General features: G+C 43.1%; 1 protein-coding gene across 3 annotated transcripts in view; it reads right to left on the reverse strand.

The window, feature by feature from the left end:
• The window catches only part of SEMA3A (semaphorin 3A), a 461,793-nt gene extending 452,199 nt beyond the window's left edge, over positions 1-9,594 (reverse strand). For 2 of the 3 annotated variants that reach the window (XM_029615640.1, XM_029615639.1), the window contains exons 1-2: positions 9,442-9,594; positions 8,553-8,682 (exon numbers count right to left, since the gene is read on the reverse strand). In XM_029615640.1, the coding sequence (XP_029471500.1) occupies positions 8,553-8,682; positions 9,442-9,495 (184 nt within the window). In that variant the 5' untranslated portion in view covers positions 9,496-9,594. Of the gene's footprint in view, positions 1-8,552; positions 8,904-9,441 lie in introns of those variants that run through there. The other variant, XM_029615641.1, reaches the window with a different exon arrangement.
• Between the last annotated feature and the right edge of the window lie 1,746 nt (positions 9,595-11,340).

Raw genomic sequence — 11,340 nt, forward strand, 5'->3', positions numbered from 1 at the left:
CGACCGGAATTGTACACAGTATTCAAGGTGTGGTCTCACCATGGAGCGATACAGAGGCATTATGATATTTTCCGTTCTATTAACCATTCCCTTCCTAATAATTCCTAACATTCTATTTGCTTGTTTGACTGCCGCAGCACACTGAGCCGACGGTTTCAATGTGTTATCCAGGTGCAAAATTACATTGGTACAGCCCAAGGTAGTAGTTTCGGTTGAATCAGGGCACATTGATTGCTCCCCCTTTAGGGAGATGAAATACCTATAGTACCTGAATGTAATCCATTTTGAAGCACTGAAAAAAAAATATTAAAAAAAGAAAGGGTCAGGCAAAGAACCAGAGCATTTTCTAATGTGGTTCTGGAATCTACTTCCTTTGGATGTTAGATTAGATAGAAATTAACCTTCTTTTCAAAAGGTTAAAGTCTGGCTCTTTAATCAATATTATTTGGATACATACTTAGGATGTAAGTTATGGAGCAGGGGGGTTTATAAGTGATTGGGTTTTTGTGTGTTTTGGTATTGCATGATTATGTATTTTATTAAGCATGTTTTACTGTACATTGCTTCAGACAGCCCGTTTGGACAGGGGAGGCGGTTGATAAATAGTTTTCAATAAATAAAGGAAGAAGCATGTATGAAGAGTGATATGTTAAGACAAAGCATTGGAATAGTAGAAACTGGTAGCATGTTTGAAGAAAAGGTAATACGGAGACATGCAATCGTCATCTGTATGTGTGCTGAGAGACTTACACATAGGTTGAAATATTCATTTACTGCTAACGATTTCTGCAGTTGTTCAAGCTATTTCCTTATATGCCATGGGCTACTACAAAGTATTTTATGCTAGAAAATACACCTGGATAACACATTGAAATTGTGGGTTCAGTGTGCTGCGGCAGTCAAAAAAGCAAACAGAATGTTAGGAATTATTAGGAAGGGAATGGTTAATAAAACAGAAAGTGTCATAATGCCTCTGTATCGCTCCATGGTGAGACCACACCTTGAATACTGTGTACAGTTCTGGTCGCCGCATCTCAAAAAAGATATAATTGCGGTGGAGAAGGTACAGAGAAGGGCAACCAAAATGATAAAGGGAATGGAACAGCTCCCCTATGAGGAACGACTAAAGAGGTTAGGTCTTTTCAGCTTGGAGATGACTGAGGGGGGATATGATAGAGGTGTTTAAAATCATGAGAGGTCTAGAACGGGTTAATATGAATCAGTTATTTACTCTTTCGGATAATAGAAAGACTAGGGGGCACTCCATGAAGTTAGCATGGGGCACATTTAAAACTAATCGGAGAAAGTTCTTTTTCATTCGATGCACAATTAAACTCTGGAATTTGTTGCCAGAGGACGTGGTTAGTGCAGTTAGTATAGCTGTGTTTAATAAAGGATTGGATAAGTTCTTGGAGGAGAAGTCCATTACCTGCTATTAAGTTTACTAAGAAAATATCCACTGCTATTACTAGCAACAGTAACATGTAATAGACTTAGTGTTTGGGTAATTGCCAGGTTCTTGTGGCCTGGATTGGTCTCTGTTGGAAACAGGATGCTGGGCTTGATGGACCCTTGGTCTGATCCAGTATGGCATGTTGTTATTACCAGTAGTCCATCAACTCACCTTATGATCTTCCACCCTTTAAAAATGGTTAATTCGTATGTTACAAAAAATGTTCGTTTCCAGTATGTAATTGTTGTTCATTTTTAAACCTCTGACACTAATATTTTTCTTACTATAATAAGTTGTTCCAATGTGATTAAATTGTATTAAGTTGTTCTCATGTAACCGGAGTGAAGACAGACTGCTATACTTTGGCATATAAAAGACTTGAAATAAATAAATAAGTGACCATATTACAACCCAGTTGCATTGGCTACCTGTGGCTCAAAGGGCTAATTTTAAAAATGATGCTCATCTGAAAGCCTTCATGGGAGATCTTCTGAAGTTTCAGCTTCCCTTCTGTGATCCTCGGATTAAACACCTTATTGAGCATTCCCTCTTTAAAGGAGGCCATGTGCAAATCCCTCAGCAGTGGGCACTTTCCACCGTGGTCGCACCACGTGGAATTATGTCCCCTCCTGAGAGTCAGGAAACAGGTAAAAGATTGTACTTTCTTCAAGCATTAGATGCTTAGCCATATGCATTTATGGTAAAGTACTGAGAGATGAGTTTTATTGTATGTATACCTGAAATTCTTATGTTGATCTCCTATAACTTGCCCTGGACTACATTCCCAAGACAGAGAGGAATATAAAAAAATTTAAATAGTAATATGCTTAATTTTAGCTGCATTGAAAAGAGCAATTGCCGGAGTCATTTAGGATGGGTAAGTATACTATCTTTTTTTTTTTTTTTTTTTTGTTTAGATAAACCACCTCCCCACACTGAATACCAAGATAGTGAACAAGAAAAACAAAACAAAATATAAAAATACAAACAAATGAAAATGCCATCGTAACATACAGCGTTGTAGCATAATGCATGAGAGCCCGCATGATGATTTATTTACATTTCCTACAGCCAGAATCTCAGCTTTTCCATTATTGATCACTCACTCACTTATCCCTAAACCATCTCGCCACTGCTGACAAACATCTATCAAGCCGGGTAATAACTACATGATGATTTTTATTCAAGGGGGGGTGATAATCTGAGCATAATCCATGCAATCCTACTCAGCAAAACCAAAATGATCTGATTATCTGCCCAAGAGGTACAAAATTGATATTCAACAGCAGCAGCAAGAGAGAGACAGACTCTATGGGAGCCCACTCCTCAGGAAGAGTGTATCCATCTCACTATGCATCTAAAATTTTATTACCAAAATGTGCATCGTCTTGGCCCTCCATTCCTCAACCCGTACAAATAACACTTCGTACCTACATCAACGTTAAGAACGTTATCAAAGAGAAACTACCTTTGTTACTTTGAGGTAGATTTTAAAAGCCTGGCGTGTGCATCAACTGGGGATGTGCGCAAGCCCACGTATCTCTCGCTGCGCGCACGTCTCACTCAATTTTATCAAGGGGCTCGGTGTTACCATGCTCTGGGCAGGACATAGGCATGCCGGGAGGTGGCCAAGAGATGTGTGTGTAAATAATTACGCCCCCTCCCCAGCTCACACCCAGGTCCTCTGCCACGTAAGAACTTCGGCTATGGAGGTGTAACTTCAAAAATAAAACAAACTTGCTATTCCCACTGTTTTTAGAGGGTCCAGGATAACTGGGAGGAAAGCAGGCTATTAAACCAGGGGGGTTGGAGGACCTAGCTCTTAACTGGCCAAAATGGTGGATGAACTGGTGAAACTGGCAATGGCTTGAATGCACGCCCATTAAAAAATAGCCTGATTTATGTGGCAGAATCAGGATTTTCACATCTAGGTGCACATGTGCATGCATCCAGTGTATTTTATAATATGCATAAATATGCATGCATGTTATAAAATCGCAGCTTTCCTGCACATGCGCCTATTTCAAAGTTACTCTTTAGAAGGTCTCTGCAAATTATGCAAGTACAAAACTACCTGCACACACCCCCTTACTTAAAAATCGGCCACATAATGCAGCAAATTTCAACAATAGTAGGAGTTATTGTGGATTATGGAGAATGACACACAATGTCCCATGGTTATCAAGATTATGTCCTGTAAAAGACGAGCTTGAATGCCACGAGAATACATTTATTTTATGTATTATTTCCATTTATAGAACTGCCCCTCTAACCAGGGGATCTGGGTGAATGCATAACAGACAGCATTAAAAAGTATAATAAAAAAAAAAAAAAAAAGTAGTTACGTGATTTACAAAAGATCTGAAAGTACACGGCAGTCTTTGGGGTTCACCGCTCTGTTTTCTCACCACCAGTTTGCACTTTGCTCAGGTACAGTATATGATTTCTACTTTACAGATAATTATTCACTAGAGCAATCCCTTCAAGTTCCATTTTTAATAAATCTTAAAACAACTTTTTCCAACTTCTGCAGCTTTTTTCCCCCTCATTCAATACAGATAATGCAGGCATGGTTTTAATTTAGAGCTAAATCTGAATTTATTCTTCACCATTCGTTTTTTTGTGGTTCTCAGTTTCTGGGTATTTGGTCCCAGAAGATTCTTGTGCAAGTATGTCAAGGCTTGCATATTTCTGTGTGTTACAGGGAAGTACAGTGTACAGAGGCAGGGCACAATTCTGCAAAGTCTTTAAACTGTAGAAACCAGCCAGCTCGCAAGCTAGGAAGGTAAAGTGTCCCTCTGCAGGTCAAACCCCTCAGCTGCCACACCGGGGGTTCAGAGGCTGCATTCCTAACCCCGTAACTGTGGTCAATGCAGGGAGCTGCTAGCCATATATGTCCCGAGGAGGGTGAGATTAACTGCAGGCTTTGAAACCTCGTTGGACCGACGTAAGAATTTATGCAAACATGATGTGGAAATGGCATTTTGAGAGCGCACGGTTCCCTTTTGCAGGCAGGAAGAAGGGTAATGCTCGAGTCTGGTCACATATTTGATTTAACATGTCCATGGGTGGAATTCTGTAACATTGGTTCATTTTAAGTGATGTCAATATTTGAACAACCAGTTTCATATAATTGTGCTAGCTGCGTTGATTACTTATACTGCAAAGTATTTAAAAAACATAATGGATTTACTTTTTGGGAAGATGGCAGATTCCATGGAGCTAAGCTGAGCTACAGAAGAGAAGCAGATGCTGAATTAACTCTGACCTCACCCTCTCTTTACCCGGGAAGATTATGCATAATGAAAATCCTAGAAATCTGATTTATCACAATGATTTTTTTCGTGGGTGTAAAATGGCAGACAGTTCATGACATCATATCCTGTCTGCCTGATTTCCCAAATCTGTGAAAAGCAAAAGAAAACACAGTAACACCTGTGTACCTGACACCTTATTGTATTTTGTAAAGTAGGAAAACACTGGTTTTCCGCAAAAAGGGGCAATGCAGCATGCCACAGCACTATGCCTCTGGGATTAGTGAGGCTAATTAATGGTAGCAAGCCATAGAAAGAGAATATCCACTACATTAAACACCCAAAATCTCACAAATACACGTGTAATGGTCAAAACTGTAATTAAAATACAACCATGGTCCAAGGTGAGCTGAAAGGCACTTTGGGACCCGTTAGCCAAGGAGCTGTATGAATTCCAGCACAGTACAAGCTTTTTGAGAAAAGTTTTGTAGTGTCAAGCTCTAGTAACCATTTGGATGCTGGAGAAACCTGGTTTCTGTGAGGGCTGTGGTACCTTGCACTGGGTCACCATGAGAATTGGTGAAATATGTTGTAGTCCATAAGCATTCCACACGGGTCATATCAGACATGTGAGGAACTGAAAGCTAAATCTTTGGATTAATTTAACATTGGCCCAATGAAAGGAATCACAACTTAAAGAGCTCCCATACAATATTTCTGTAAAATTGTAAGCACAAGATGTTAGGCAATGCTCGCTCACAGTACATTAGATGTTCCCTTACATGTTTGCTTAAAAGTGCACAGATTTTTTTTATTTTTTTTTAAAGAAAACAATGGTTTATGTGATCAGCCCTCAAATATACTTCTAGGGCTGAATGCTCAAAGCCATTCATGTGCATAAAACAATGATTTATATACATTAATGGTTCTTAGAAAAAAGCATGGGAGGAAACACATGCTTTTATATGCACACATTTTTATGCAAACTGGCAATGAACTTTTTGGGGCACAGAGTTGGCATTTTCACGTATATCCTTGATTTTAAAGAGCATGCATGTAAGTTTGCTAGTACATGTTAAGCCCTCCAAAGAGGAGGTGTACCTGTGTATGTACCAGTCCACTTACAGGTGAATTTAAGCTTGCATTAAAAATTCAGGTCAAAGTCTGAACATAAAAAGGGAGGTGCAGACTTGAGCCCAGTGCACACCTGTGTAAATGTCAGCCCTGAACTCAGATTTACCTTTTCCTGGACCCAGTTAGCATCACGTGTAACTGACATTTTCTTAGATGAGCCTGCCGCTCACTAGAGTACTACAGCATTGTCCCTATACCCTGGTGCGCTCCTTCAATACATTTATTTAAACTTAAACCATTTCATTTAAAAAAAAATATTCGATATCATTAAGTCAGCAGATGTGTATGATCGTTGCTGGGTTTGTTTTTTTTTGTGTGTGATTTTAGCTCCATTCCTTAGAACTGCATCCCAGATATTTTACAAAACATGTGCTTTCCTCCCACCCAGGCCTTCCCTGGGCAATCACCAGCAAAATATTTAAATTACCCAAGGCAACCCTTTAAGAATTTCAGCCTGCATGCCGGCAACCATTTGTGATCCCGGCTTGAGGAAAGTAAATGTGCTTTACCATACTCTCCCTCAACTTTAGACAGATTGCTTTAAAAAAGGGAGATTGAATTATGAACGTTTGTGAAAGATGCTGGAATGGAGGGTGGTCAGGATTGAAGACCCGACAATCAGCACAACTGCTTACAAGTTTCAAACGTGTGCCAATTCAAGCCCGTTGTGTCCCATTACCATGTGTCCAATCTTCTATAATCATTATTAAGAAAAGTGCAAGATAATACACATTTTCCTTACAGAGCACTCAATATTTCTCAATACTACATAAGCTACAAATTGAATACATAAAAGAATAATTTAACCTCATCTGTCTCACACTGCTTATACTGAAATAAGAAAAAAAAAATCACTTCCCTCACTCTCATGTGAAAATGCCTGTGCGAGGTCGGCTGTACAGTCTTCACATATTTCCCTTCTCTGATAAGCAACGAGCCAAGAGCCTTCCTTTTCTCTGTGCTTCTCCAGCCTCTCTTTCTGCATGCACACATGTGTCACAAGGCCCCCTCCCTTCACCTGTAGCGACTCTGGAAGTTCCCAGAAAGTAAGCGCGCATGTTAATCTCTCACCCCTCGGACCTCTGCCATGCAGGCTGAGAAATGACAGAGCTTGCAAGGGACCTTTCAAAGCAAGTGAGGGTTGGCAGAGAGTTTACCCGACAAGATTCACTTTGCTGATTTTTTTTTTTTTTTTTAATGAGAATGTACTGCATCTTTTAACTATGTTTGACATCTAATTAGTCTGGAAAAACAGGAATCTAGAAATCCCTATTATTCTTCAGTAACAAAGAGCTGACAATTGAGTACAAGACATTCGCTTTGCCAAAACAAGTATGCAGGGAGCGGCAGAGCCGCAGAGGAGAAGAGAAAGTGCTTGGCACATTGCTGGACTCTGTGCCTGCTCTTGGTCACTGCACAATTTATTCTACCAAACTGTCAAGCACTCGGGATATAAACAGACCCGTTAGGTTCCTGGCGGCCACTTTCCGGACTGAGCTTAATTGTGAAGAGCAAGCAAGCCATGTGCAATAATAATATCACTATACATAATTAGGATCCATTGCTTTGCCTACCTAGATTTAAAAATGTATTCAGTCTCAGCATATATTTTCTATCCATAGCACCTCTGCTGCAGAATAGTCTGAGAAAAACTGACTGAAGCAAAGATCATTTAAAAATAGATAATAAAACATATTCTAATGAGCTGATGCTTTAAAGATTATGTTATATACACACACACAAACACTTATCATTTATCCCCCAGGGTTATAAATATGTGCACATACACAAATACACACACACTGTATATGTATAATGTGCAGCAAAGTACATTACTCATAAATACAGATTAGATACCTGTGTAACATTTATAACCCTGGGAGATAATGAATAAATTGCTCTTAAGTAAAATATTTAAAACAGGAAAAGCACTGGCTTATGAGTTTTTTTTGCAGTTTCAAAACAATGGATGCAAAAAAAAAAAAAACTAGTAAAGATATGTAAAGCAGAGAAAGATGCCTGCAATGTGGCAGCGAATCTCTCCTTAAGCAAGTGTTTGGGGGAGAGAGAAAGATGTGCCCTGAATGCAGAATGAACTGGGAAAGCCTCCGATGTTTGAATGTGGCTAATTTTCTCTCGCAAAGCGTGAAGATGGCACAGATGTGGGTTTCGCACTTGTGCCATCTTGCTTTTCTCTCTCTGTGCTCGGGGAAGATGGCAGGACCGGGGGGTCCTGGCAGGAGATGGCAGAGTGCAGGGGGAGAACAATGCAGCCCGGGCTCCCACAGATACAAAAAAAAAAAGAAGAGAAAAAGTAAGGACCTGCTCATTCCGTTCTGTCTTTGGGGAAAGAGAGAATCGCCCACCCCTCCAGGAGAGCACAGAGCCCTGCTCGGGATATAACGCGAGTCACTTCTGCAGAACTTGGGAAGGTGAAAGCAGACCAGGCTGAGCCCGGCCAGGAAGCCGCGTTATACTGCGGGGCAAAGCTCGCTAAAGTTCCCCCTGCCCTCCGCTCACGTTGGGCATCTGCAGGTCAGAATTCAAGCTGGAGAGCTCATGCACCACTTGACGCCTAGAATGTGAGAATAAAACTCCGCACATCCCGGATACTCTGCCCGTCCACATTCCTGGGTCGGGAATTACACGCGGAGTGCAACCTTTTTTTTTATATTTTTAATCCTGCAATAAAAGAAAAGCCCGGTGCCTACCTTTGTAGGAGAGCCGGAGCCTGGGGACGTTGCTCCTCGCCTGCTGGCAGCTCAGCCCCGCCGTCAGGAGGATTCCCAGGAGCAGGACGGCGCCCCTATCCGGACAGCCCATGGTGCAGAAGGTGCGCGCCTGCGGAAGAAGGAAAGCCACACACAGGAGAGGCTCAGCAGTCAGGAGGAGCCCGGGCGCGCAGGCGGCTGACAATGGCAGAGGAGGAGGAGGAGGAGGAGGAGGCGGCCTCAGCCCACAGCCCCCCGAGCCTCCTGCTGCTGCTGCTGGGGAGGGGAGGGGAGGGAGGGGACAGCAAGGCGCGCAGCCAGAAATCCCCCTCCCGAGGCGTCTGCTTGCTCGCGAGCTGACAGCAGGGCGAGGGGAGCCGCACTGGTGGCCACCACTTGCACCAGCCCCCCCCCCGGAACTTGCCCTGCAGCTCGGCGGAGCCCTGCCTGCCTGTCCCGGGAAAGGGGGAGGGGAAGCCGAGCAGCCCCCAGAGCTGCGGGGGTGCCCCCACCGTCTGCCACCCGAGCAAGAGACGTTTTCTGCCCCCCCCCCCCCCCCCCAAACTGTAAGCAGCGGCTCTGGTGAGGGAGGCAGAGGGCACCAGGGAGGGGGAGGGGCAGTGCGAACTTTGCGCTGCATTCCTGAATCCTGCCGCGTTACACGGGCGCGATTCACGCACCCTGGCGATAATAATAATAATAATGAGGAGCATCGTGAGAGACTGCCGGGGATGCGAGAGCAGAGCCGCCTGCCTCCCGGGGATTATTCCAGCAATTCATGCCGCCCAAGGAAGTGCCCCGTGCAGAGGGTGCACTCTCACATTAGACAGTTCCCTTTTCTCAAGAACATGTAACTCATTCATGGGGTTTGAAGCCTGGGCAAACTTACCTGCAGCAGCGAAATGAATTCTAGCAAACTTTCTTTCTTTATTTTTTTTTCCATCCTAGCTGCTCAGCTAATGTAATGCGTGGCCCCCTGCCCATCAGACTGGCACATTTTCTGTCGTTTGAATCGTTTCCCCCCCCCCCCCCCCTGCCCAGGCTCAGCAGAATCCGGTTTATCTGGCGGAGAGAGATATTGAGCGAGGTCTTCATGGTGTCTGAAGCCGAGGCCGCTAATTAACGAAGCAATTCTCTGTCTCCCCGTCCCAGTGCCCATCCATCAGCTGAGGACTATTTCACGTCTCTCCATGCAACATCGGCTCTAATCATTGCTCCTTTCCTGTGCACGATTGCTTCACTCCCAGTCCGGCAGGAGAGAGAAACCGGATCGCCAGAATTATGACAACTGCTTGTCATTATCACCTCTTGGCCCTGCTTGACTTCATGCGCTAGAAATGCCCTTTTTAATGAGGCTTTGTGAGATACAGAATTTCCAACAAGATTAAAAAAAAAAAAAATAGACACCAAAAATATGCGAAACGGCTTCCAGAAAGTAGAAAGAGATTGGGGCTCTTCAGAATGTGAGGCCAGAAAATTACATTCTAGCAAGATACCAAGTAAGAGGTGAAATGAGAGGTAAACTGTGCTCATTAAAAAATACAAAACAAAAACAAAATAAAACTTGCCGTTTAGTAATCTATTTTTTACAAAGGCTGGTTTGAAGCTATTCCATGGCAGAAGAAAGGATATGAAAGAAAGTCAAGTTTAGGGACAGCATCAAGGTTATGATTAGCTCATATGTCGCTGAAGCTTCCACATCTGGCCATGATAAAAAAAATAAAATAAAAAAAAGCCATAAAGGGGGATGTGATAGTGCTATTGAGGGTGATTAACACCTTATCCGTGATTCTGTCTCGCTGCAATGTACCCAGCCCTCTCTTTGAATAGGGAGTGCTCACAGGCAGAATTGATTAAGTTAAAGAGCCCTCTCAGCGATTTGAAGTTAAGAGCAAAAACCCAGCTTTGATCTTTCTTCCTATTCTGTAGTATTATTGCTGTTATCCTTCTCTTTAACTACTTTGTTCCTGGGTTAGGTGGGCAAAATATACAGGGACCCATGCAGCAAAACCAGTGAGTGTTAGTGTGCATGTGCACGTGAGAAAGGAAAAGTAAGTTCAGCGATGGAAGAGAATGAAGTCATGCTCTCCCCCAGGGCCAGTGCAAGGGGATTAGGCACCCTAGGCGAACCTTCTCCCTTGCACACCCACCCCCCCCCCCCCCCCCATTGCGCCGCTACCCCATGGTCTCGGCCCCGACTCCTACGTCATTCTCGATTGTGCCCATCGAGTGTGTGTTTTTGGGTCATGAGCAGCTTGGGCGCTGCTCGTAGCCCGCCAAATCGTCACTCCTCTTTGCCACCGCTTGTGGTCCCATATGGTCCATTCCCAGTGGTGTACCAAGGGTCTCTGGTGCCTGGGGGCCAATGCATTTGTGTGCCTCTCTAGTACCCCCCCCCCCCCCCCAATCCTTCTTTTACTATTGCTTAAGGCCACAGAAAATCAGTGGCATCTCTAGACAGAAGAATTTGGGAGGGGAGAGCCAAAATGACATTTCCTCATCACACCCACCTCCATAGCATGGCCCCCTGCTTTAAAATTGGCTATAAAAAAGTCTCAATAAGAAAGACCAAAGGGTCTACTGCGTAATTTTAAAAAGCTGGCTAGTTTCACACCTCTAGTAAAACTACTATAAAAATTATTTGATAGCTTTATTCAACTAATTCTATATGGCTATGAGAGTGAAGTCTGGAAAACATATAGGAAGGAAAAGAATGTCAATATAAATCCTGCACCTCCATTACTGTAATACACTGTGCATCCACAGAAATTCACCAACAATGGAGCTT

The sequence above is a fragment of the Rhinatrema bivittatum genome, chromosome 9, assembly GCF_901001135.1.
Source record: "Rhinatrema bivittatum chromosome 9, aRhiBiv1.1, whole genome shotgun sequence".
In the NCBI taxonomy this organism is placed as follows: Eukaryota; Metazoa; Chordata; class Amphibia; order Gymnophiona; family Rhinatrematidae; genus Rhinatrema; species Rhinatrema bivittatum.